The sequence below is a fragment of the Leptonotus elevatus genome, chromosome 4 (assembly GCF_054856555.1).
Source record: "Leptonotus elevatus isolate MCC_2025b chromosome 4, RoL_Lele_1.0, whole genome shotgun sequence".
NCBI lineage: Eukaryota > Metazoa > Chordata > Actinopteri > Syngnathiformes > Syngnathidae > Leptonotus > Leptonotus elevatus.
Window position 1 is genome coordinate 22,011,265 of NC_141242.1, and position 27,054 is coordinate 22,038,318.

Below are 27,054 nucleotides of genomic sequence, written 5' to 3' on the forward strand. Positions count from 1 at the left end.
TCCCGTTCCCATGTCAATGCAGATTAAGAAAAAAAAATACTGTACGTTTAGTAATATGTATATTAAATGTGTTTCCAAATATGTTCACAACGTGTTTGGATTATACGTGAACATTCCTCCAACTGCATATAAATATGAATAAACACAAAATCAAAAAATATATAAACAAATACAAAATGGGGATTGAATTAAACGTTGCGGGTTGTGGCATTGTAATACATGCAATTGAATCTACATGTGGAAAAATAATTATTATTTTTGATTCACAATTGATACATGACGATCACCATGCACACGCGCACACACATTCTGATCCCATCTTGTGTGTGCTCCCAGTTCTTTCTCTATTCATGTTCCCGTGTGCGGGAAGCAGACAGAAGCTAGCTAACACGGCGAGCCCTGAAAGAAGCTAACGAGCGATGGCTAACAAAATATCCTGTACACATTTCCCTTAGCGACTGCACGCCCTCTTAACCAGATAGCATACACGTTAAATGGTGACATTAATGACTATTTTGGAAAACGCAGCTGGATTTCCACACCCTGTTAGTGAGCTACTAGATCTTTTTTATTCCATTGCGACGGCCGATGGAGCTACAGCGTTTCAACGAGAGCATCCGAGCGCCGTTTACAGATGAGAATATGGAGTTTTGTGCTATTTTGAGTAACTAATGCACGCCAAAGTAGCATTTTTTTATGCATTGGGTATGTAATAATATAAGTTCGTGACGGCGTTTAAGTCAAGCAACCAAAACCCTCTGATCCGGCGTTGGCTGCTTGTGCATCTTGTGTCTCTTAAGCTAATGTTGCTAACATAATCGTGTTTACCTTGCCGTTTTGGGGGAAACTTTTAATGCTGCGATGACAGATCCTTCTTTCGTTTATCGCATTAGGACAATTATTTGCGTTTCAGCAATAAAAAGAGCAAGGCACCGCGACTAAGGTTTTCAATATACGGTACTTCTGTTGTTAGCGCCATTACCTAGTAATGCCAACGTGCTTGGTAGTAATTAGGCGAGGTTCCAAATAATCAATAAAGCTCAGAAACCAACATAAGGAACTTGAGAAGTGTGTATGCTAGTTTTTTTTGTTTGTTTTTATAATTTAAGAAATGTGAAGATAAGTTAGCAGTGCACCACTGAATTATTTTGTATTTTTGATTCAACCTGCTGTATTTTAATTATTTGTGCCATCGTGTCCCCACAGATACCACACAAACGTGAACGTGCTGGATTTTCTTCCTGTTATCCACATAGATCGTTGTCCTTCGCTTTACAACAGCGTTCCTTCTGCAATCAGTCACCTTGAGGTAGTTCTTCAGTGTCTTTGGCAGTCATGGAGTGAGTTTGTTTTTCTATGTTATAATGCACCGAAACTTATTTTTTAGGTCACTACTAGCTAACAATTTATTTTACTCACTGTAGCTGGGCCACTCCTGCTGTCAAACTGAATCCATACACTCGAGCCCGCATGACAGAGGCCTGGCAGCAGCATGGTGTTTCTCAACCTCAGGTGGTCCACACCATCCCTCCCGGAGCTGAAAATTCTCTGGGCTGTGCTGTGTATGGAATTGTCCTGCAGCAAGAGTCCACATCTCTTCAACAACAACAACAACAGCAGCAGCAGCAGCAGCAGACCCAGCATGGCCAGCACAATCAGCAACACAATGGGAATCAGCAGCAGGGAAGTGGGCAGCACAATCAGCAGCACTCTACCCAGACGCAGACCACCTTGCAGGTAGGGACTGAGGGAGGACACAAGTGTGGGGCCTGTGGACATGATATCTCCCACCTAGCCAACCCCCATGAGCACCAGTGCATGGTAGGTCAGGACAGGTCCTTCCAGTGCACCCAGTGCATGAAGATTTTTCACCAGGCCACTGATTTATTAGAGCACCAGTGTGTTCAAGTGGAACAGAAGCCCTTTGTATGTGGCCTGTGCAAGATGGGCTTCTCCTTGCTGACATCTCTGGCTCACCATCACTCATCCCACAACAGCAGCAATCCGATGAAGTGTTCAATATGTGAGAAGACGTACCGGCCTGGTTCCTCCGGCAGCATGACCCCCAACTCCTCAGCAAACAATGGCCAGCAACCCAGCAGTCTGAGGTCGTCAGCTAGTAGTAGCTCATCCATTCTACCCTTCCCATCAGCCCGTGACCGCCCATACAAATGTTCCGTTTGTCAGAAGGGTTTCAAACACTTGTCAGAACTCACCCGCCACGATAGAGTACATACAGGAGAGAAGCCCTTTAAATGTGACACGTGTGACAAGGCTTTCAGCCAATCGTCACACCTTCAGCACCACCAGCGAACACACAGCAACGAACGTCCTTTCAAGTGTGCCGTTTGTGAAAAGAGCTTCAAGCACCGTTCTCACCTGGTGCGCCATATGTACATGCATTCTGGTGAGCATTTATTCAAATGCAACTTATGTGAGTTGCACTTCAAAGAGTCATCAGAGCTCCTTCACCACCCCTGCCACCCGCAAGGCTCTCGCCCCTTCCGCTGCGCAACTTGCGGAAAGGGCTTCAAGCGACCGTCAGATCTCCGCCAACACGAGCGCACGCACTCAGAGGAGCGCCCGTTCCATTGCGATGAGTGTCAGATGAGCTTCAAACAGCAGTTCGCCCTGGTGCGCCACCGACGCACACACAAAGACCCAAGCGACCGGCCGTTCAAATGCAATCTGTGCGACATGGGCTTCATGCAGCCCTCGCACCTCCTCTACCACCAGCACGTGCACGGCATGGACAACCTGTTCAAGTGCGGCTCATGCCAGAAGGAGTTCAGCCAGTCGGGAGAGCTGCTTAGGCACAAGTGCGGCGAGTCGCCCAACACGGTGCCTGACAAGCCATACAAGTGCAACGTCTGTGGCAAGGGCTACAAAAAGAGTTCCACGTTGCAGCGCCATCAAAACTCTCACTGCCAAGAAAAGCCCCTGAAGTGTTCCCTCTGTGACCGCCGCTTCCTCTCTTCTTCCGAATTTGTGCAGCATCGCTGCGACCCCTCCCGGGAAAAGCCACTCAAGTGTCCTGACTGTGAGAAGCGCTTCAAATACTCGTCAGACCTCAACAGACACCTGCGCGTGCACACGGGGGAGAAGCCGTACAAGTGTGAGCATTGCAACAAGTTGTTCAAACAACGCGAGCACATGATCAAACACCAGAGCACACACTCGAGAGAAGGACAGTTTAAGTGTGTTTGGTGTGGCGAGCGTTTCAGTGACTTGGGCTCTTTGCAGGATCACACAGTGCAGCACACAGCTGATGGAGGGGACTACCCTGTGTCCCAGTGCATGTAACTGAATCCTTGAGTGGAATCTGTGAACTTGTTGTCTCCTACAAGCATGTTTCTACCAAGCACTACAATTCGGATTTAGTAAGGTACACTGTTTGTTTTTTGCGTTTTACCAAACATTGTTCAGGGTACCAAAATTGTGATCTATGATCCCCTTTCTGGCAATCTTGGATGGGATACCAACTTTAGTGGTGGTATGTTACCTAAAAAGCGGAGCTAGACACACATGGGAAGCAAGTACAAACCTCAGATTTTCCCAATGTGTCAAGGTTTGTTATGATCAGATAAGACCTGTTCATGGTGGCCGTGAACAGAAATATTGCGGTATCAGGATATTACAATTACAGCTCTGGAATGTCCTTTAAAAAAATATATATATATATATATATAATTTGGGTAAATAAAAAAGAAATCCCATGGAACATAATCTATATTATCTTTCAACAAAATATAGTACATTCGGTACACTGAAAAACATGTATCATGTTAAGTTAAAAAAATGTAACGTTAACATTCTGTTTTAATTTTTCTTAGTAAGTCACAGTGTTCCAACACTGGTGAGCTATTTTAAGAACAGATCCATTGGCTACTCATGTTGTCCTTGGGGCTAACTAGTACCCACTGGCAAGAGCCCAAAGGTAACCGTGTTTGCAGTGTCTTTTTCGTCTTACTCCTTCCCTCCTCTGTGTGAAACTGCCCTGTCCTCGCTGTTTGCCGAGAAGGGGGGAAACCCCCCGTCTGGCCCCAATAATTTGGAAAGCGGCAGCTCATTTATTAAAATTTGGAAAGCAGCCAATCATATTGTCCCCATAGCTCATTCCCGGTGACAGACAGTATTAGTGGTTAACCATCAAACCAGTAATCAGCCAATTCCTAGTTTCCACAGGAGGGTGATAGTTTCATCTGCTATGTAAATTTCGGAGTATCACAGGATACCCACCAGACCAAGTCATTAACATTGAAAGTAACCATAGATTTTAATTCCCTTCTTTCCTGGTACAGTTACTATTTTCAAAAATGTAACTTGTATTTTTCTCCCAGTTCACTGTAACACAGAAGAATGCATACAGTTTTGCTTTTGACTGATTAACTGACAGTGTGTCAAGCTCCACCTTTCATAAGCATACCACTGCGACTGACACCACAAAGAATTGTTGTACTAAATTTGCCTAAAGCTCAAATTTTAGATTTGGAAGCTTGCATTCCATAATACCCTCTGACCCTTATATCGGAGTGTAACAAATAAGCCACTTCATCCCCTGAACTACAAAGTGTTTCTCAAAAGTATTGAATTTGCCCTTCGGGGATTACAGCTGTCATTTGCAGATTCCTTCATTTTCAGCTGCTCAAATGTGTTGACATTGGTGTAAATGGTTGTAAAACCAATATAACAACCATCAGTTGTTAAGTGACAAACGACTCAAAATTCCTTTTCCGTCGTTCTAATAGGCAGTGTGTATGAACGTGAAAAGTGCAAATATCAATGGCATCTGATTCACTGAAAAAAGGCTGGCGCCAATTGGACATTTTTGTCCCATCCGCGTCATCACTGTGACATGTTACGTGCGTTCACATGGCTAAAAAATGCTGTATGGCGTCGTCAAGTATTGCCATAATTTAGAAGGCACCCCTAAACATCTCAGGTTTCACATTCTTTTCAAGAAAGAAAACAAAAAGGCATTCCTTGCAAAAGTAACTGACAAATGTGGTGTGAACTGTACAGCGGTGTGCAACCGGTCCATTACAGTGGCATAAAGTATGAAACCCGTGATGGATTCTCACCAAAATGTGTACATGCGTAGTAGGCATGCATAGTCTGAAAATATTAGAATGGAACTTGCAATATTTTTTATACTATTCACGTCATACCATGACGACAGTTCTCTTAGTTGTTTCGTAAACAAAACATTACAACACTTAATGTCCAAAAAATGTGGCCTATTGTCACCGGAATTTATGTGTACGGGGGACCGAGGATTGATGTCAACACTTTTTACAGCTTTATATATTTCTTGGAATTAATACAGCATATATAAACAAAATGTGTACCGGATCAAAGACCAAAATATCAGGTATATATTTTGTATTTATGTAAATTTCATATTTTGTTGTTAGGCCTGGGTTGCGTAATCTGTCTGGCGAATTCCTGAGAGCATACAACTGTACTATCAGTGTTTCTAACTTAGGCCAATATATTATATGTAGTACTGGCTGCCTACATTTATTATTGAGGGGGTCACCAGGTCACGGTTTAACACGAAAAGTAGCAAAACATGAAGACACACAATAATACTGTAACTATACTACACCCTGTCTGTACAAAAAGAGCGCTTTAAAGAGGCATATCATAATAAGTGTTAATACTAACGGCAACAAAGCATGATGGGAAAGCGTTTTCCGATTACTGTTGCTGTCTTCAAGTTAGAACCAGAAGTGGTGAGTTTGGTAAATGTGCCTTGTTAAGACTTATAACATTTAATGTACACTTTGCCTATTGGTTCTTTTTTTGTCCTTTTCTCCATTTTTTGTTTGCATACTTATTCAAATAAACACTGATCGTGATCTTGTAAGGGTATTCAATTGTAAATTTGATTTTGGATCAAATGCAACATGAATGTCGCTAGAGGGAGTGTTAATCTATTTTACATTGATACATTAATAAATGTAAAATTGTGTACGGTCATGAAAACATGAACTAAAGTGAGCCAGTCTGGGCCCTGAAATCCAGGGCTGAAAATGAGTCCCAGTCTGGCCCTGAACACAATCGAGTGTGTGAACTGTGACATGTTGCCCCACTATCGGGTAAGTTGTCTTACTATATGGGGTAAGATGTCACACTGGATTGATTTTACGACTAATAAAACAAGGACAAAATTGCTGTTCTCCTGTTTTGTTTTACTTGTAAGTGAAAATTGAAGTCAGCCAAAGAAAACGTGTCCAAAATGGCAGCATACAGGTTGTCATTTTGATATTTAATCATAAATCCTTTTTTTTTTCTTCAGGGAATCAGATGCCATTGATATTAGCATTTTTAATGTTCATACACACTGCCTAATAGAACGAAGGAAAATGAATTTTATATTGTGTGTTCCTTTAAGATCGGTACCTGCCACCTCGGGGATCTCGTTTTCCAGATAACACGGCCCCAGTGGGTCCCATGAACAATGCGTGGTCAAATTTGGTATACAGTTCATGACAAAAAAAGTTGATTTCAACTCCCCCCCCCCCCTCCCCCATCTATTGGGAAGTTGAGAAAAAATTACCTAATGGTATAAATGCCCAATTTTGTGAAATGTCTTCAAGTCCTTGATTGTTTCATTGAAGTACCTTTTGGCATATTCTCTGAAGAGTCACAACTTTATGACCACACCACTCTCTTGTGGTTGTTTGACGTAAAGGCAAAATCATGAAAATCTTTGACTGTCCACATCCTTCTGGACCGAATTGTAGGTTGATCCAGAAAGTAGTCGCTTACCCCATCCCAAATTGGCCAGCCAGAAAGGTGTTATAAATAGCACTTAATATGTAAAAAAAAAAAAAAAAGATTTTGTTTTCCCTACCTTTGTGCTTATTGTTTTCTTTTTCTTTTCTTTTTTTTTAGTATCTACTAATATACACTGGCAGACAGATTTTTCACTGGTTAAAGACATTAACGATTCTTTTGCTTTTCATCGCCGCCACAAAATGTTCAGCTTGACAAGCAATTTTGCATAACTGGTGTTGAAGTGGCTTTACGTTCCTCACAAAGCTGAAACGCAAAAGATGACTCATCGTTTTCTAATAGCTCCTGTAAATGGACTAGTGTGAAGATTTTAGTGGTTGAGGGTGTTTCTCCTGTAGGGAAATAGGTCTGTATGTATGATTTCTTTCCTAATTGCCAAACTAACACACATCCTTTCAATTGAAAATGAAAAAGTACCAGTATTCAGTCTATTAAAGCTTCCTTGAGAGGTCAGTGCTGTACATATGGATGGATGTGACTTGAGTGTACCTGTCAAAATGTGTCAAGAAAATGTATTTAAATACATTTTTTTTTTTTGTATTATTGCTACTTTTTAACCATGTTAAATATTTTAACAAATGTTTTTTGCTGTCTGTGTAGTCCAATTAGTCAGGGGTGCCACTGGGGATTTGGGACCCTATGGGGAGCAAACTGAAAATACAATACTATTAATTAACAAGGGCCTCTGTGAGTCATTGGCCTTTAGAATCACCCTCAGTTTAAGCCCAACACCCTCTTACGGGTTCCCTGTCATGTAGTGATTGTTATCAGTATGTTAAAGGCTATGTTTTGATAACTGAGTGTGTGTGGATGTAGGCTGTATTTAGTTGAACAAGGAAATACATACTGTCATTTGCAACATATCAATAGACCTGTTCTTAGTCTTGACCTGTTCTTAGTCTTGATCTGTCCTACATGGCTCTATATAACATATATATACACAATGATTCAGAGGGTCCGATTCTGAATGAAATATATTCACCAGAGGTCTGAAGAGCTCAAAATCTGCCTGCACCTTGATCACGTTCACCAAAATCGCGTTACACTCTGCGCTCCCCTAAAGTTTTGTCTACTTTCGGCCACCAAATTATCAGGTGCACTGCGGGGGCTTGTCAAGGGAAACACTGTCAGTATTCCGGAGCATGTCGCAGAGAGTCTGCCAAATTTCCCAAACACACTGAATGAGGCTTGCAATCCAGACAATCCAGATGTGCCAGTTTTTAACACTCCAGGGTTCTTGTGCTGTCTACATATTTAGAGCCTAGAGGGTGAACCTGCAACTAAACACAGCTATTGTCCTATAAACATTTCCTTTTGGATGTTATGGTAAAAGTTCTGTTGAGCCTGGTGCTATGTCCAGGTAATGCCTAATGGTTTTCTCTGCCACAAATTTCCCCAGATTTGTAGTTTGAGTATAGTATTAAATGTATTTTCATTTTGACTTAGTTTCTGTTTAAACCTCAAAGTGGGCTCCTCTGTCCCTTTAATTGTGACAAATGCTGATTTTATGGTTTATTTTTTATTCATAATCATTCAATTTAGATGTACAGTATATCTTAAGAAAGAGAGATGTTGGTGTTGACTGATGCGGCTTCCAAAATATCTCATGTGGAGATTGTCATCCCTCTCATTCGTTTTGTTTAAATGACCAAATTGAACAGAGAAAAGGGTAGTCATTTGAAGTTGGAAATAATAATAAACATGCCAATGCATTAAAGATGGTTGGTCAGTTAGTCTTCATACTTATCATGCCAGACATTATACTCAAGTAGTGTACAGTGCTTAGAAGTACTGCATTGTGTCGAATATGCACACGCTTCCATCCATCTGTTCTCTGTACCGCTTATCCTCACAAGGGTTGCGGGTGTGTTGGAGCCTATCCCAGCTGTGTTCGGGCAGTTCAGTACACCCTGAACTGCATGCCAGCCAATCGCATGGCACACACAAACAATCATTCACACTCACAATCAAGGGACAATATATCAGTACGATAATCCTTTTGTCGGACATGGCAAACTATAATGCGCTATAACCTTGGAAATAAGTCATATAAATAAAGAAATAAATCTTCAGCAGTAAACTAAGATAATATCAGAGAAAAGTTCAACTCACTACACAGATGGGTTCAAGACAGCACAATGGGCTCTTTGCACAAATCCACGGCTTCATTTCCTGTTCTTCATGAGTGGACAAGCTGATTAATCCAGGTGTGCCTGAACTCATTCGCAACGACGACAATGGCCAGACACACCTGGATTAATCAGTTTGTCCAATCATGAAAAACAGGAAACAGTGGTGTTAAATTCAGGAAGTAGTCGAGCTGTGCAAAGAGCCCATACAAGACAAGCTGACAAAGGACAAGCCTTGGCGGAGGCTCCCCCCCCCCCCTTTTTTTTTTTAACACAGGGAATGGGACACAGGTGGAGACATCTGAAACTGGGAAATTCTTAAAAGCATAAATGACAACTTGAAAGACAAGACTGAAAATGTATCATAAACGACAAGACATGACACATGAGTACAAATGTCTTAATGGAAGAAAAACCCATGGAATAACAGAATAACTTAAATCTGCCAAAAATAATAAGAAATCTTACAGTTAGTCAGCCCATTAAAGGGTAAAATTGACCAAAGGAAGCGAATAAAGTGATTTCAGGAGAATAGGGAGAAAATTAACATGTAAGGTTAAAAAGAACCATCTCCAAGCAATTTGATGTTCCTATGACAACGGGTGCACATATTATTCAGTAATGTAAGATTCACTGGACTGTAGCCAACCTTCTGGGCGTGGACCCCAAATTCACCATCAATTTTTAAAATTATTATTACCGTACATAAAAGACAAAATTGTTTTATGAAGAAATAACAGGTTGGTTGGATTGGCCTCCATTATTATTATTATGAATAGTCTATCAGTTCTTTGTGTCTCCGTTGGCATCCTGATGGTGCTGGGGTCACTCTCTGGCCTAACGCCGCTTTCGTCCCCAAGGTTCTGCCTGGCTCATAGAACCGTAGTTTAAGTTACATACGTAACTTTTGTTTTCAGTCTCACCAAAGATGAGATCATGGACAAAAAAGCAATGATGTAATGTCATCATCACTTCAAAGCACTATTGTCTAATCATGTCATCATATTTTGCATGTAACTAGGGATTTGATGTGATGCATGTATCTGCGCCACAGGCCTTGCTTGTTTTTTTTTTCTTTTCAACTAAGTAACAACATTCATCGTTCACAACAATTTCTGAGGCAAATCAAAACTTTGTGTTAATGTATTGTACTGCGCCGTAACTATAGTAAGCATTAGGGGTGTGCCAAAAAATCGTTTCTCATTTAGTACAATTCAGAATCGATTTTTAAATGTCCCAAAATCAATTTTATTTAAATTATTTTATACTGTCTTGCCTTTGTCTGGGTGTGCCTTTATTTGGAGCGCTGTTCATGTTGTACCCAGTTTGGCCACTGAGGGGTAGTGTGGTTCCACGCGGTCTAATACACTGTTAAGTTGTAGCCACATTAGAGAGTAGAAGGAAAAAGTCACGATCAAGTTATTCCAATAAAAGTTGTTGTTTTTTCAGCGTGGAGCCGTTCTTTTCAGTGATAAAAGTGCCGCGAGTAGCGCAATAATTAGCATTAGCGAGTCAGACTGGAGTAGATCATTACAATTCCTTGCACATCTAAAGAGTGAAGCAAAAATCATTGTCAATCAAATCATTTTGAATAAAAAAAATCTTTCTGAATCGAATCGCAGACCCAAAAATCAAAATTGAATCGAATCGTGAGACATTCAAAGATTCCCACCCCTAGTAAGCATAATAAGCAGGATAAACATTATAGAAGATGGATGGATGGATGGATAGTACTGAATATGGCTGAAATTTTGATGCAAATTTTTAAGTGAATGTCGTGCACGTTTACCTGACAAAGCACAAGCAACCAAACTGAATACAGTAGTGCCTTGACTTACAAGCTTATCGGTTTAGGAGCCACCTTTGGTCAATTATTTTTCTTTTTGTTAACAAGCCAAAATTGAAATGATAAACTCAGTGCCTGAGAGCTGTAATGGACACTGGTGGCAGTGTCTCTTATCTACTATTAGAGCCCATAGCGTTGAATTTAGTGACCGAGTGCCATTTGCGGTAGTAGCGTAGAAATCAAGCACGACTACCTACATGTCAGTGCTTCCCTCGGAGCCTACAACAACGAGTTTGGTTGTTTGAAGACAATAAGCTAGCTGCTTAGCACGTAGCTGTGATTCCGCAAAAACGTTAAGTGTAGCTAGCCAAGGAGTGAACTCTTGTCTGATATGCTTTAATGGTAACTAAGTGGGAAGTGTTGGAAAAATGACCATGAATAAAAGAAGAGTATAGGCAGCTTCATTAAGCATGAATAGTGGAAAACAGGATAAACACACCGTTGTTGTGACTTTCATCTTGTCTCAATGCATAATAATCATCAGCAATCATTAATCAGTTTATTTCTTTACATTCTCTTTTATCCACTATATATGGAACATCACTGACGGGTTAGCAAACTTCTGTCTATGGTGCAATAACTCGCTTAACTATGGGTTGCTGACACGTTGGTTTGAACCCTATGTACTGTATATCATTTATTTATTTGAAATATATATATGTTGCCACTAGGGGTGTTAGAAAAAATCGATTCAGCAATATATCGCGATATCGATTCGATATGCGGCCGAATCGATTTTTAAACATACATTTCTTTATGGGAATATTCAACAAAACGTCTTACTTAGGGTTAGGATTCACACATTCAGCATGGAAGAATGTTATATTTATGAAACATTAAGCCTTAATATTTTATGTTAGTGCTGTTCAAACATGAAACAGACTGCAACCTGAATGTTTAGATAAATAAATAAATGTTCATACAAATCTTACAGTGTACATGTACAAGTTTACTGATTAGTATTTTCTAAATGTGAGTTAAAAAAAATCGCAATAATCAATTTATAGATTTGTATTGGGATTAATCGGTATCGAATCGAAACGTGACCTATGAATCGTGATACGAATCGAATCGCCGGGTACTAGGTAATTCACACCCCTAGTTGCCACCATTAAATGGCTTAAAAAACAAAGGTCACTCAACGAGCCTCACTCATAATTGCACATTTTGAGTGGCGGCGGACCTGTGTTTCACTGATTTTTCATTTTTCATCTTACCTCTATAAACTACTAAAAAGTGTTCTAGTTTTAATTACAACTTAGAAATGTACACCTTTGTGGTTGACAATGTTTCAAATCCAATTGAACACATTTATGACATTTTTTTCTCAGCTTCTGCCAAACCTGAGGTAAATTGGTTGACCTACAGACACATTTTTGTTTGCCAGGCCCTTTGTGTTGTTACTCTGACCTGCCATAATGGCTCATAATTTTCTGTCACTTCCAACACTAATTTCATGAATTGTATCAACCACGCACCCTAACTGTGATATATTTGTTTCTTCCAATATTTATTAAAAACTAATTGACTATTTGTTCATTCTTGGCTCTTTTTTTTTCATACATGGCACCTATTATAAAAATGATGTACAGTACACCGATAATAGTCATCATTGTTGCCTTATTTGAAGTGTTTCACTACATACCTTGTACGTTATTTTTATTTAAAATTTAAAATTTGATAGTCATTGCTGGTAGTGTTTTCAAATTATGTTGCTTTTTTTATTATGCTGAGATTTACTTACTGTTTCACACAGTGACTGGAATTACTTAATTAGCTAATTGATTAGAAATAACCTCATTGTTATATGTTGTCTGTTTCTTCTTCTTTTCTTTTTTTACCAGGCTTTCCAATGAAAATTGTATTTTAAAAATTGGATAAAAATTAACATAGTTATGGAAGTTTGAAACTGATTCTACAAAAAGGGTCACAACTAAAATGTTGACCACAAGTGACTTGTGACAAAATTGGTGCATTTTCACTGCCAAAGCTGCTGTTAAAGAGTCCCAACTTTCTAAATGTTTGTCAAAGGAAAAATATACTTATACCACTTTAATCATCTTTAAAATAACTGTCTGACAATGCTGAATTTTACACACATAGCTACAATTATGGTGTTATACAATACATTGCTTTTTATGCATTAAAAGTTATTTATTATTATTTTAAGAAAACATTTTTTTTTGGAGACTGGGATGGCTTAATAGTATTTCACTATTCATTTCATTTCAATTGGGGAACTTGATCACGGGTTGAATTCAACTCGTAAGTCGAGGCAGCACAGCACTTTCAGTCCTCATTGGGAGACTTCGCTGAGATCAGTAGAAGACTAATTTACGCTCCTCGTCACATAGGGTCGCTGTGTCACAGCAGCTGCGCCGGTGATTGTGGTTCTCGTCGTCACCCCCGCAGCCAGGCGGCTTTCACTTCCGGGTGTCTCTCGCGTCTCTTCACTCTCGATCCGCTCCCCTTTCCTGTGCTGTCGACCGGGGAGGACTGTGGCCGCAGAAGACACCCACGGTTCCTCGGCCGCCGTCTCGTCCTGGGGGACTCTCGACGCGCCCATTCCCCGCGCAGCCGGTCGCTGATGACGCGGGATCCGCTGCGGGCGGTGCACGGCGGCGAGCGCTCCTCGTCTGTGCGACATCTCAGCGCTCAAGTAGCATCGCTTGCTAACGTTAGCTAACAACATCGATCTCCGATACACCACCCCCTCTCTCCCGTAGTTCGACCCCACCACCGATCAACATCGCCGATCACATTTGATTGATAGCCAAGACTGGACCACCGAGGGGTTACTGTCCTCCATTTAGCACAGGAAACGGATCGCTTTACTCCCCTAACGTTTTATATTCAGGGCCCGTGACTCCAGAGTAGCCCCTCACTTTTAACCAAGCAGTGTTGAAATTACTGACACCAATCCTCTGCGGCCACTTTTGGGGCCGGTTTTTTTCTACCTCATCACCCCGATGCCTCCTCGCACCTCTCCGGAACCTCAACTCCCATTCTCAGCCTCATCGGGACCGTTGCTTCTGACAATCCGGTGAAGGAGAGCTGCAAGTCGGGCATTTGAGCTCTTCTCCACCCGCTCCCCTTTTATCTTCACTTGGTGCAGAAGGAAGCTAGCTGGCCTGATCATCCACCTCGCACCCACACAAGAGCGTCGATCCTCTTCTTGGTCCACCACCGGAACCCACTCCAGATTCTTCGTGACCTATCTCCCGTCTCGTGACAACACCGCCGCTTCCGAGCCACGGGTCTCGCCATGCCGGGTCCGGTGGCCGGTAGCAAGTCCCGTGTGTACGTCGATGTCAACACACTGAAGAGCCGGGATTACTGGGACTACGAGGCCCACGTACCCAACTGGAAGTGAGGACATTTCTTCTTAAACATGGTTGTCTTAATAGCTTGCATGTGATGTCTGAACACTGCACGTAATGGATGCTTGTTAGGGAAAGTGTGGATGAGTGACTATTTATACACTCCGCGTTGCGAGGGTGTGATGACACCAAGATAGTACAGTCCCACCCTCCTTGCCACTTTGCCAGATTTACGATTAGAAAACTGTTCAGTAAATTTTTCAGAATTACTATGGAGCAGCACGGTGCTCTAATGAGCTCCTCTGCCTCACAGCTCTGGGTTCGAATCTCTGCACTGTCTTTTGGTCAAATGAAGAGCCTAAATTGTCCACAGATGCTAATGTAAGCATGAATGGTCATTTGCGAGTGGCAACCAGTCCAGGGTGTAATCCGCATCTCGCCCAAAGCGACCATCTGTACTTGGATTTGTAACCGGGGGGGGGGGGGGGGGGGGGGGGGGGTCACGGGTTCGAGTCGCCCTGTTGATGATGTAAATATGGCAACTAGTTGTTAAAGAGATGCTAGTCTGCTGTCTGGTTCGTGTCGAGGTCTCCTTGAGCTAGGAAATCGTCCGCTCTAGCTTTAGTCATACAGTTGGCGTGCCTCTCACTATGAATCTCTCCTTGCATGTGTGCAACACAAAGTACACATTGCAGTGTGAGTTCAATTTCCCACTGAGGGATTGCAATAACTAAAATAAATAATATTTAGAAAGTCAGACTTTAGCTCGTATCCAGTATCGAAAAGGGAGTGGATATTTTGCCATGAATGGCTCTGATTGGTCAATCGCCGGACCGAGTCATGCACTGGGATGTGGTTCCTGCCTCCTTTCACCCCCTTTTGTATCTTCTCATGAAGTTTTCATTTTATTTTGCCGCTGCATTACCAGCCTATAACCTTCAGAGCATATAGGCTGTAGTGTAAAAAAATTAATAAACGGGATTCAAACCTGTGGCCCCGCATGTTTGGGGTGACAACCTTAACCACTGTGCTGGGACACGACACGTTCATTGTTGCAAAATGTGCCCTTTTCGTGATTCACAGCGAAATAACGCTAGGCGGTGAGTTGCCGGTCATGGCAAAATATCCACTTTGAGAAAAAGGATGGATGGACAGACTTTCACTACAGATCTGAAGATACTTTTTCCACTCTTCCTTACATACACACACTGCACAGATTCTCTGTCTGTCCCCATAGCAACCAAGAGGACTACCAGCTGGTACGTAAACTGGGCAGAGGGAAGTATAGTGAAGTGTTCGAGGCCATAAACATCACCAACAATGAGAAGGTGGTGGTCAAGATTCTAAAGGTGAGCAGGTTTGACCCGAAAGAAAAAAATGCAACTCTTCATTTTGATAATGGTGCATATGATGACGCTGGGTGGACAGTGCGGGAATCTGTCGGCTGCTTCCTTCATCTAGAATTTGTGCATTATTCGCTTGTGTTGATCGGCTTTTTAAGGCTTGTCCTTTTGGAAAAATTGTCTCCGAAAGCCAATGAAAAAGCAAAACGAGTGAAAAATTTATCTTTTGATAGTTATTGAATTGAGGTTTGGTGAAACTGCATGAAAGTTTGAATCAGACAAATTTTACAACCTTGGAAAAGGCAACATGGCCTTAAAATCCAGTTTTTTTCTCACCAGATCAAATTTACATTTTGTATTGATTTTTTGGCTTTGCTTTTAGAAAAAGCAATTGATATTATTCAAAATTCTATTTTTGCCGTTATGTCACCTGACAGTTCAGATAATCAATGGCTGGATGGAGGCTTTGAATTCTTTTTTTTTTTTGTGCCCTCCGAACAACTTCCACAGACATAACAAAAATAATTTTAAATAAAGTCTTTCCTGCTGCAAAAATGTCCCCTTTGGCCAATTATGTTGAATTAATCCTTAATAAACACACATTTCAAATGTTCACCAATTTCAAATGATAAAATGAGCTGTCAAACTTAATAACTCCGCTGGTGGAATTTACGAATGCACGATAATGCTATTTTCAACCGATACCGATAAACCAATAATTTAGAAAGCGCAGATGCCGATAGGCGATAAGTAAGCCAATAATTGTTTGCAAAATTAACTTGAATACAAATATACTTTCGCGTCCTACTATAAGTGTAACATGTACAAATACATTAAAACATTGTGTAAAGCACCATGAAGCTGAATTTTATTGATATCTCTGCTTCAAAAGCAACCAGTAACTCATTTTGAGTTTGCCAAAACAAAACAATCATGTTTTAAAAATGCAACAAAAAACTGCAAAGGTAACATTTTGGGCAGACAGTAAAGAAAGCCCACGCTGGCGACTGCCATGTCGCCATGATGCATCTTTTGTGAACACGAGGTCGCGTGCATTATGACGTGACACATATGCAACACCACTAAGGGTGGGAATCTTTGAATGTATCACGATTCGATTTGATTCAGATTTTTGGGTCTGCGATTCGATTCAGAATCGATTTTTTATTAAGGACGATTTTTGATTCAAAATGATTTGATTGACAATTATTTTTGCTTCAATTTATAGATGTGCAAGGAATTGTAATGATCTACTCCAGTCTGACTCGCTAATGCTAATTGGCTCGCTACTTTTATCATTCAAAAGAACGGCTCCACGCTGAAAAAAACCAACCTTTATTGGAATAACTTGATTGTAACTTTTTCCTTCTCTTTAATGTGGCTACAACTTAACAGTGTATTAGACCGGGTGGAATTACACTGCCCCTCAGTGGCCAAATCGGGTACAACGTGAACAGCGCTCCAAATAAAGGCACACACAGACAAAGGCAAGACAGTATCAAATAATTTAAATGAAATCGATTTTGGCACATTTAAAATCGATTCTGAATCGTGCTAAATGAGAATCGTGATTCTTATGACAATCGATTTTTTTGGCACACCCCTAAACACTACCATAGGAGAGGGGAGGGGTTGAGGAGTTGGGCATAACTTGAGCCACAAACACAACATATGGACCAACGTGGCATGTCCCGTATTATCGGCGGATTTCTTTATTATCTGGTTTATCTGTTTGATGTCAAGTTACCGATATTATCGTGCATCCTGAGTGGAAATACCTGTTGTTGATGAGCAAAGCCACACCTTCTCCATCTCTCTCATACTCTTTTCTCATGTCAACTTGTGAAAGCAAGCAAAGCAAAGAAGGCACCCTCAGCAAAATATTTGCGCCTCAGAAGCACATACTGTAACTTGGGTTCTTTTTGACTGCAGATGCCTTCCATCAGTCTCCTTTTCATATGGAATACAATTTGAAAACCATATTGTCAGTTTTTTGAGAAGTACAGTCTAGAGGGGTGAGGAGGTTCAACTAGCTGGAAACTCAAGTACTTACCGGTAAAAGAATGCTTGTTGACAGCATTCCATTGACAGTATACACCCCCAAACGCGAGCTGCAAGATTTGTCTCATTGACTGACAGTATGATGCTGAAGCATGCAGACAGAGGCAGGCGAGCTGAATCAGCAGCTTTCGGCATCAGGAGTCACAAGTGACATGTGGGAGAGATGTGTGATGCGACCCCCCCTCACCCCTGTCTCGTGTCCCATCTCAGCCGGTTAAGAAAAAGAAGATCAAGCGTGAGATCAAGATCCTGGAGAACCTCAGAGGTGGGACCAACATCATCCGTTTGGTGGACACAGTCAAAGACCCCGTGGTAAGTTATCTGGTGAAAATGGATCCAATGTATGAAATCCATAGTGTAAATATTGAACTAGAGTTTTGATAAAACTGCTGCTTTAGCATTATTGCTTCCAAGTTGGCTACCGGTAGATATATTTGTGAATGAATTCCTAGTGTCATGAAAAATCAAAAATATCAACATATTAAATGGTGATTGGAGTGCATTTATGTGTACACAAAGCCATATTCACTTGATTTCATTCAAACATATCAGCGTGTAGCTTTACACGTGTCAACCCACAGTAAGCTTTTTAGTTTAAAGGGAAAGTCACCCGTAAACATTTTTTGACAATAATATATGTGGCCTCACTAGTCCAAACATGACATTCTGATTAATATTACATTTGTGGAATATGAGTTATGGAGCAAAAAAAATAATGAAAAAATAATTAATTTACTGCCATTGACGGCTATAAACGTCAAAAATTAATTTCAACTAGTTTAATATTTTTTTTTTGACTTTTGTTATTAATTTGAATACCTAGAATTTTTTTATTGTACATTTACAACATATATAAAAATATTCTTAAAAAAAAAAATTCATTCATGAAGCAAAATTCAGCCGTTTTATCCATGTCAGGGTGCGGCCATTTTGTCACTTGCCGTCGAGTGAAAATGACATCACAGTTGCTCAAGTTTTAGGTCGCAACCAATCACAGGTCAGCTTCAGAAAACAGGTGAGCTGTGATTGGTCGTTGCGTGAGCACTGAGCAACTGTGATGTCATCTTCAGTCGGCGGCAAGAGGCAAAATGGCCGCCTTTTGATATTGATATTCCACTAACGCAGTGTTAACCAGAATACTATAGATAGACATTAGTCCAACTCTCGTATTCTGCATAGAACATATTATTGTTAATACATTTATTTTAGGTTGACTTCTTCTTTAAAATAACTTATTTTCACTTCTAAGATCCCACACCGTCTCTTTGGTTCCATTTTAAATTCATCCCTGTTGTTGCCTCGTCCTAGCTGGTGCTAAGCTAGTTCGTAAGCAGCCAAATATTCCTGTTGCTCGGATAGCGTTAGCCGCTCAAATATTCCCATATGCACACGCACTAATATTTCCAAATCAAACTGCACATCCTATTCAAACATTTGATATGTTATGACATTTTCTGAGTCGGATGGGAAAATTCTGTAGATTGCAAATTGGTTGCTCAATTCAAATGACCGCCTATTTGTGAAGAGCTCTAGTAATCATTCTACAATACAACTTATTTGGTGTTTTCTTTAAATGGAGCTGAATTTATTACAGCAAATGCCTTCAACTCTAAAGTGAAACAAATTCAGATGAAATTTCTTCATTTCACCTTACATATGTGTTACATCTCAATGTGCCCGAGAAGAAAGTCCTAGTTCATGGTGTACAACGTCTATTGGTATCTGATCTCTTGAATGCTTTTCATGTCGTCACAGTCCAGAACTCCAGCACTCGTCTTTGAAAGCATCAATAACACAGACTTCAAGGTAAACAGGATTGTGTCTAATTGACTGTTCCTTAACTCATTCACTGCCATTGACGGCCATAGACGTCAGAAATTCATTTGAACTATTTCTATTAGTTTAACATTTGTTTCCACTTTTGTTAAGAATATGAAAACCTAAGCTTCCACTTTTGTTAAAAAGAGTAATTTAATAATGTTTTCTCTTTTTTTTTTTTATTTACTGCCATTGACGGCTATAAACATCAAAAATTCATTTCAACTATTTATTAGTTTAACTTTGTTTTTTGACTTTTGTTATGAATATGAATAGCTAGATTTTTTTATTGTACATTTAGAACAGATATAAAAAAAAAATATATATATTTTTTTAAATTCATTTACTGCCATTGATGGATCTAAACGTCAACAAATCTTTTCAACTATTTCTATTAGTTTAACATTTGTTTCCACTTTTGTTAAGAATATGAAAACCTAAGCTTCCACTTTTGTTAAAAATAGTATGATTACAAATTATAATCGCCTGACGCCCCAAATTTTTTATGCTTTCTCTTTAAAAAAAAATGCATTCACTGCCATTGACGGCTATAAACGTAAAAAAAGAATTTCAACTATTTATTAGTTTACATTTTTTTTCGACTTTTGTTATGAATATAAATGCCTAGAATTTTTTAATGTACATTTAGAACAGATATTATTTTTTTAATTAATTCACTGCCATTGACAGCTATAAACGTCAAAAAATAATTAAACTTTCTATTAGTTTAACATTTTTTTCCACTTTTGTTAAAAAGAGTATGAAAACCTAGAATTTTTTTATTGTACATTTAGAACAGATATAAAATTTGTGATTAATTAGTGAAGTCATGCAATTAATTACAATTAAAAATGTTAATCACCTGTCGCCCCTAATTTTTAATGATCTTTTTTTTTTTTATGAATTTATGGCAGTTGAATGAGTTAATGTTTTCCTGATGTTAACATATGAAAAATTTGTTTCTCTCACCCACAGGAGTTGTACCAGAAGTTAACTGACTACGATATCCGATTTTATATGTATGAACTACTGAAGGTAAGAAACTTAATTCATTCATTTTATCTTTTCAACATCCGTATGGCCAATAATCGTCTGTGTGTATGGCCAGGCGCTGGACTACTGTCACAGCATGGGAATTATGCACCGTGACGTGAAGCCCCACAATGTGATGATCGACCACCAGTTGAGAAAGGTGGGCACTAGGCACTCACGTGTGCACTCACGTGTGCACACGCGCACGCACGCACGCACACACACACACACACACACACACACACACACACACACACACACACACACACACACAAAACACACCCCATGTCAGGAAGCACATTTCAACATTGCTTTGACCGGCTTGGGGTGCATCATTGTTGTCTGGTCGTCACGAAGCCCTGCCCTCTTTTCCCGCAACATTTTACCCACCGCCTTGACTGGCGTGAAACACACTATTGGAATCATTTTGATTTCAAAGTTTGTAGAGTTTTGATCATGCCTTTGATATTTAAGGTGAATTGATGTTTCATAATTCATCGGATTGACTTAAAATGAAAGGACTCAAACTGAACTCTTGTGAGTCAAAATTGAATCGATTGAGGAAATTAGAATCGATAGATACCCAGCCCTACTATTTTTGCCCCTTTTTTTGTGCAATTTTCATCACAGTCTTCATCCCTCTTGGCTCTCTTTTGGAAATATTCTCTCTCTCGTTGGTGATGTGAGTTCCCCTTATACATGTGAATAGTGTGGGAGGGTGAGCCTTAAAATAACAGCAGATGTAATTCCGGTTGCACCACTCATTTTTGGTGACTACTACTACTGCACTATTCGCCTGGAAATTAAGTGGGTGGTGGAATTTGTTACAGCAAATGAAATCTGACAAAGTAGCTGACAGAGATATAGTAGGGGTGTGCCCAAAAAATCGATTCTCATTTAGTACGATTCTGGATCGATTTTAAATGTCCCAAAATCGATTTTATTGAAATTATTTTATACTGTCTTGTCTTTGTCTGTGCGTGCCTTAATTTGGAGCGCTGTTCATGTTGTACCTGATTTGGCCACTTAGGGGCAATGTGGTTCCACGCAGTCTAATGCACTGTTGTAGCCACATTAGAGAGTAGAAGGAAAAAGTCCCAATCAAGTTATTCCAATAAAAGTTGTTTTTTTGCAGTGTTCTTTTGAGTGATAAAAGTGCCGCGAGTAGCGCGCTAATTAGCATTAGCGAGTCAGACTGGAGTAGATCATTACAATTCCTTGCACATCTATAGATTGAAGCAAAAATCATTGTCAATCAAATCATTTTGAATCAAAAATCGTTCTTAATTGAAAATCGATTCTGAATCGAATTTCACACTCAAAAATCTGAATCGAATCGAATCGTGAGACATTCAAAGATTCCCACCCCTAAGATATAGTAATCAAGTTAAGGGATTTATGAGAAGAATAAGGCAAAGAGACACTGAGTAGATATATGGTTATTCTCCAAACTATATCCAAACCCTTCAGTGTGATATGAAGTATTTAAAGGGGTAGTTAAAGCAACAAAAAATGTGTAAGTGATGCCTTACATGAAATTCTTGCTGTCATTAATGCTATTATTATGTTGAGTGGTGTTGTGTTATTAATGCACTCAACATGTTTATCAAGTATTTATATATATTTTTAAAAAATCATTAAAGATCATTTAAATGGTTTAGTAATATAGGTTGACTAACCATTTTGTACTTCAAATGATACACTTTGCAACATTTCCAGCAGGGGGCATCAAACTATTGATTTATGACTTGCAGCATCCTCAAAGCGACACAGTTGAGAAATTCCATGAAAGAAATGAAGGACTTTCATCTCATGGGGCTCGGTTACAATCTTAATATTAAAGCAAACCGACCACCGTAGATTACGTTCCATATTTTTCAGTTCTGTGTGAATGCAGGATTTTAACATTTGCTTTGTTTCCATAGCTACGCCTTATAGACTGGGGGTTGGCAGAGTTCTACCACCCTTCCCAGGAGTACAATGTCAGAGTGGCGTCTCGATATTTCAAAGGGCCCGAGCTCCTGGTGGATTATCAGGTAAGCGATGCGTCACATGTTCGTGTCCCAGCTGCGGCGTCCTTAGAGATGCTTTCACACAGAAATAATTATTTGACCCCTGCTGAATTTGCTCACTTTTTACTTCATGATTTCTTTTGTTTAAACTTGCACTTGTGGACATTTTTATTTTCAATAGAAGTCTAATAGGTATTGCTGACATCTCACATGACCTCAGGCAAGACTTGTGTTTGAACTCAAGCGTGCTGTTTTGTGATTTTGTCTTTCAGATGTATGATTACAGTCTGGACATGTGGAGCTTGGGATGTATGCTTGCCAGCATGATCTTCCAGAAAGAGCCCTTCTTCCACGGGCAGGACAACTACGACCAGGTAGCGCTCTCTCCGCGGCATTCCCGACATTTTGTCAATGGTTCGCTCAACTCGCAGCACTGCTCCGTTTCGCAGCTGGTGCGAATTGCCAAAGTGCTGGGGACGGACGAGCTGTTCGGCTACCTGCGTAAATACCACATCGAACTGGATCCTCGCTTCAAGGACCTGCTTGGACAGTAAGTTCGTTTGAGCTCCCACTCGAGTTGGCTTGCAGTACGATAATCACAATGCTCTGCTCATTCTTTTGGTTGTGCGTTATCATCTCAGACAGAGCAGGAAGCGCTGGGAGCAGTTTGTGCAGACCGAGAACCAGCATCTAGTGAGTCCTGAAGCTTTGGACCTCCTGGACAAGCTGCTTCGCTACGACCACCAACAGAGACTAACAGCCACAGAGGCCATGGAGCATCCTTACTTCTGTTAGTAAAACATACTTTCCCCTGAATATTTTTTGTTAGCTTGTGCTGTATTGTCATTATTATTATTATTCAATCGTTTGAGCTCCGTTAACGCCAATGCTTTACGTTACGACAGACCCCGTTGTAAAGGAGCAGTCTCTTTCAAATTCTGACAACATGGTTTCCAGCGGAAACACCACGGCGCGATGAAACACAGGTGTGTATCCAGTACAAAATCATTTTACATGATGGCCTTTCGGGTCAACAACAAGCAGAAGAGCAAACGGCTAATGTCATTCCCATCACAAAAAGCTTTCCGTGCATTCTCTAGTTTTTTTTTTCAATTTTAAAATCAACATCAACTGGTAGGGATGGCATCTGATAGAAAATCTGTGATTCCAATTCCATTATTGATACTTTTAATTGATCCAATTCCTGAGTGAGGGAATGAAATCGTACAAATGATTGATTATTTATGTCAATGTCATTGTATATGTACCATTATTTGATATGATGATGTAAGATGTTTCTGCATAATCCTGTCTGAGATGGACACATTTTTGTATCCCGATAATGATATACATCCCAATGTGTTTTCTTGAAATTACACTATTTTATTTATATATATATATATATATATATATATATATATATATATATATATATATATATATATATATATATATATATATATATATATATATATATATATATATATATAAAATTAACATTTTTTAATATGCAAACAAATACATAGAAAACAGATAATTAAAAACTCAGTAAAAAAAAAAAAAAGGTATTTAAAATATCTGATAGTACAAGTTTTCAGGTAATGTACACTGCACAGTGGAACCTCATTTTAATGAACAAACTTGTGGGAGGAGTCATTAGAGCAGATTGTTGGTTAAATTGAAGTACTTTTTTTTGTGGCCTTAAAACGCCCAATACAGTACAGAATCAATGGTTTTGTACTTTTTAATGGTCTAAAAATACCCAATACTGTAAAGAATTATTTTTAATAAATATATAAAATAAAATAAAATAAAAACTTGAAACAGTGTGAAAAGTTTTAATGTCTATCCAAAGTAAACTTGCTGGTGCTTGGGGGTGGGGGATAACGTCATGCAGCTGGTCGCTCGAGCCATGTTGACAAACAAATAACTGTATTCTGTATCAAAAATAGTGTCTTCAAGAGTCGTGTACACGTACTACCTACGGCGAACTTGATCTACTAAGCAACAGCCATAGATATGAATTAGTAGATACGACACGACAGGCTGTTCGGTCCCTGTACAACCGATGTCAGAGTTTGATCCGCATTGCCGGCAGTAAGTCGGATTTGTTTCCAGTGAGGGTTGGACTCCGCCAAGGTTGCCCTTTGTCACCGATTCTGTTCATAACTTTTTTGGACAGAATTTGTAGGCGCAGCCGAAGCGTTGATGGGGTCCGGTTTGGTGGCCTCAACGTTGCATCTCTGCTTTTTGCGGATGGTGTGGTGCTGTTGGCTTCTTCAAGCCGTGATCTCCAACTCTCACTGGAGCGGTTCCCAGCCGAGTGTGAAGCGGTTGGGATGAAAATCAGCACCTCCAAATCCGAGACCATGGTCCTCAGTCGGAAAAGGGTGGCGTGCTCTCTCCGGGTCGGGGATGAGATCCTGCCCCAAGTGGAGGAGTTCAAGTATTTTGGGGTCTTGTTCACGAGTGAGGGCAAGATGGTGCGAGACACCGACAGGCGGATCGGTGCAGCGTCTGCAGTGATGCGGACTCTGTATCTGTCCTTTGTGGTGAAGAAGGAGCTGAGCCAAAAGGCAAAGCTCTCGATTTACCAGTCGATCTACGTTCCTACCCTCACCCGTGGTCACGATCTGCGGGTCGTGACCGGAAGAACAAGATCCCGGATACAAGCGGCCGAAATGAGTTTTCTCCACAGGATGTCCGGGCTCTCCCTTAGAGATAGGGTGAGAAGCTCGGTCATCTGGGAGGGACTCGGTGTCGAGCCGCTACTCCTCCGCGTTGAGAGGAATCAATTGAGGTGGCTCGGGCATCTGGTTCGGATGCCTCCTGGACGCCTCCATGGAGAGGTGTTCCAGGCATGTCCCACCGGCGGGAGGCCCCGGGGACGACCCAGGACACGCTGGAGAGACTGTGTTTCTCGGCTGGCCTGGGAACGCCTTGGGATCCCGTCGAAGGAGCTGGCTGAAGTGGCTGGGGAGAGGGAAGTCTGGGCTTCCCTGCTAAAGCTGCTGCCCCGCGACCCAACCCCGGATAAGTGGTAGATGATGGATGGATGGATACGACACGCACCTTTTGAGCTGTGTGCTTAGGCGATGCTAAGCTAATGTCCATGCTTTCCATTTCCTTTGATAGGACAGTCGTCCCTGCTAAAATAGTGGCCACGTAGGCATGTCTGTGACAACAATGGCACAGCCTGTATATATGTGGACTCTGTTGATTGCGGCCAATTCTGGAATTAACTGACTTAGGCAGCTACTGTACAATGGGGCATTTTGAATAGACTGGGCGCCATTTTCCGTCTGTATGATATATATGATATATGTAAAACAATGTTGTTTCCAAGCATGTTTCTCTAGAAGTGCCATAAATGAGTCTTTGCAGGTGAAGAAGTAGCATTGCTGCAGTTAATGTAACCTTTATTTTTCATACAATCACTTCCAAGTCAGTCACACAAAATCCCAAGGCTCCACGGAACCTCTGCGGACAAATAAAATCATAATTCAATTGCTCTCTAATATTACCACCCTTCTTTCCTTCCCTCATGTCTTTTCTCCTCTCTTTCTCTGCAGCAAGTAAAAAGAAGAAGGATGTTTGTTACCTCAACTTTGTCCGCGGTTGTGACAGTAACTTTGACAAGTGTACAGTGACAATGGATCAAAGTAACTCTTACCAGTTACACACTCACAGATATGCCCATACAGACACGCACACACATACACACATGCAAGCAGGTATACATACACCCTCCTCCTCTGTATCAGTCTGTGATTGGCCTGTTCTGGTGTCCTGTCCAGCAGCCTGACCAATGAGCTTGAAGCTGCTCACTCCCCGACCCCTCCCACGTCAGTCTCATGTACAAGGACAAACTACTTTTAAAGACAGATCCCCTCGCCTTGCCTCCACCCTTCCTTTATATCGTCCCGCCTCTTTGTTTGCATCAGCATGGAAGATGGACAGGAGTGTGACCCTGTACAAGCCACCACCACCCCCTCCCCACCGAAACCCCGTTCATCCATGCACCCATCTGTCTGCCCGCCCCCATTGCCATCTTTTACCCTGACAGACAAACGTCTTAGCACTACTCCAGTTCTGAAAGTGGCATGGTGGACTCTCTCTAGCTAGAATGATAATAATATTAATGAAAAATAAATGATTTTTATTTAGATGAGCTTTGCCTGTCTGAGTGTTTTTTGTGTGTATAAAAAAAAGAAAACAAGTGCCAAATTAAAATACATGTTGGGCCTTAGGCTCCCAAATATCTTAATATGCCCCTGTTGATGTATAAATAAGTAAAACAATCAAATCCAAAGTGAATGAGGAAGATATGACAGTCATCGGCTTTTGGATATCTGCTGTCGGTTCAGTCTTGATTATCATGCCAACATTTATAGCTTGAGTGGTTCTGGTTTGAACAATCTGGTGCAATTTGAATGTAATGAAAAAATGTCTAAGACAAGTGCAGGTGATGTTTGTATTATGACAGAACTTGAGCCTGTGTAACATGAGGAGGTCACATCCAATCGGCCGACGGCTGTGTGCGTGATAGTATCTCACTGAGCAGTGGAGGCTTGCGAGTGTTTGCGAATGCAGTGATTTTTGTTGTAGTCAGAGTTCATTAACTCATTCACTGCCATTGACGGTTATAGACGTCAAAAATTCATTTGAACTATTTCTATTATTTTCACTTTT

At 40.6% G+C, this 27,054-nt stretch overlaps 2 protein-coding genes across 4 annotated transcripts; both read left to right on the top strand.

Moving 5' to 3' along the window:
• Nucleotides 1–366: 366 nt before the first annotated feature.
• On the top strand, nucleotides 367–9,202 carry znf319b (zinc finger protein 319b). Of its 3 annotated transcripts, none has more exons than XM_086074144.1 (3): nucleotides 367–705; nucleotides 1,207–1,340; nucleotides 1,425–9,202. In XM_086074144.1, exons 2-3 carry the CDS (start codon nucleotides 1,336–1,338, stop codon nucleotides 3,301–3,303), a joined length of 1,884 nt encoding a protein of 627 aa, XP_085930270.1. In that variant the 5' UTR covers nucleotides 367–705; nucleotides 1,207–1,335; the 3' UTR covers nucleotides 3,304–9,202. The 3 variants fall into 3 exon arrangements, with proteins under 3 accessions (XP_085930270.1, XP_085930269.1, XP_085930271.1); XM_086074143.1 differs by having other exon boundaries at nucleotides 367–545; XM_086074145.1 differs by having other exon boundaries at nucleotides 367–545; nucleotides 1,207–1,309.
• A 3,993-nt stretch (nucleotides 9,203–13,195) lies between these two features.
• Nucleotides 13,196–26,533, top strand: csnk2a2b (casein kinase 2, alpha prime polypeptide b). Its single transcript, XM_086073757.1, has 12 exons — nucleotides 13,196–14,145; nucleotides 15,334–15,445; nucleotides 17,711–17,812; nucleotides 19,256–19,306; nucleotides 20,294–20,353; nucleotides 20,427–20,510; nucleotides 22,276–22,386; nucleotides 22,635–22,736; nucleotides 22,812–22,912; nucleotides 23,004–23,152; nucleotides 23,268–23,348; nucleotides 25,935–26,533. The coding sequence occupies exons 1-11, from the start codon at nucleotides 14,042–14,044 to the stop codon at nucleotides 23,339–23,341; spliced, it is 1,050 nt and encodes a 349-aa protein (XP_085929883.1). The 5' UTR covers nucleotides 13,196–14,041; the 3' UTR covers nucleotides 23,342–23,348; nucleotides 25,935–26,533.
• Nucleotides 26,534–27,054: the final 521 nt, after the last annotated feature.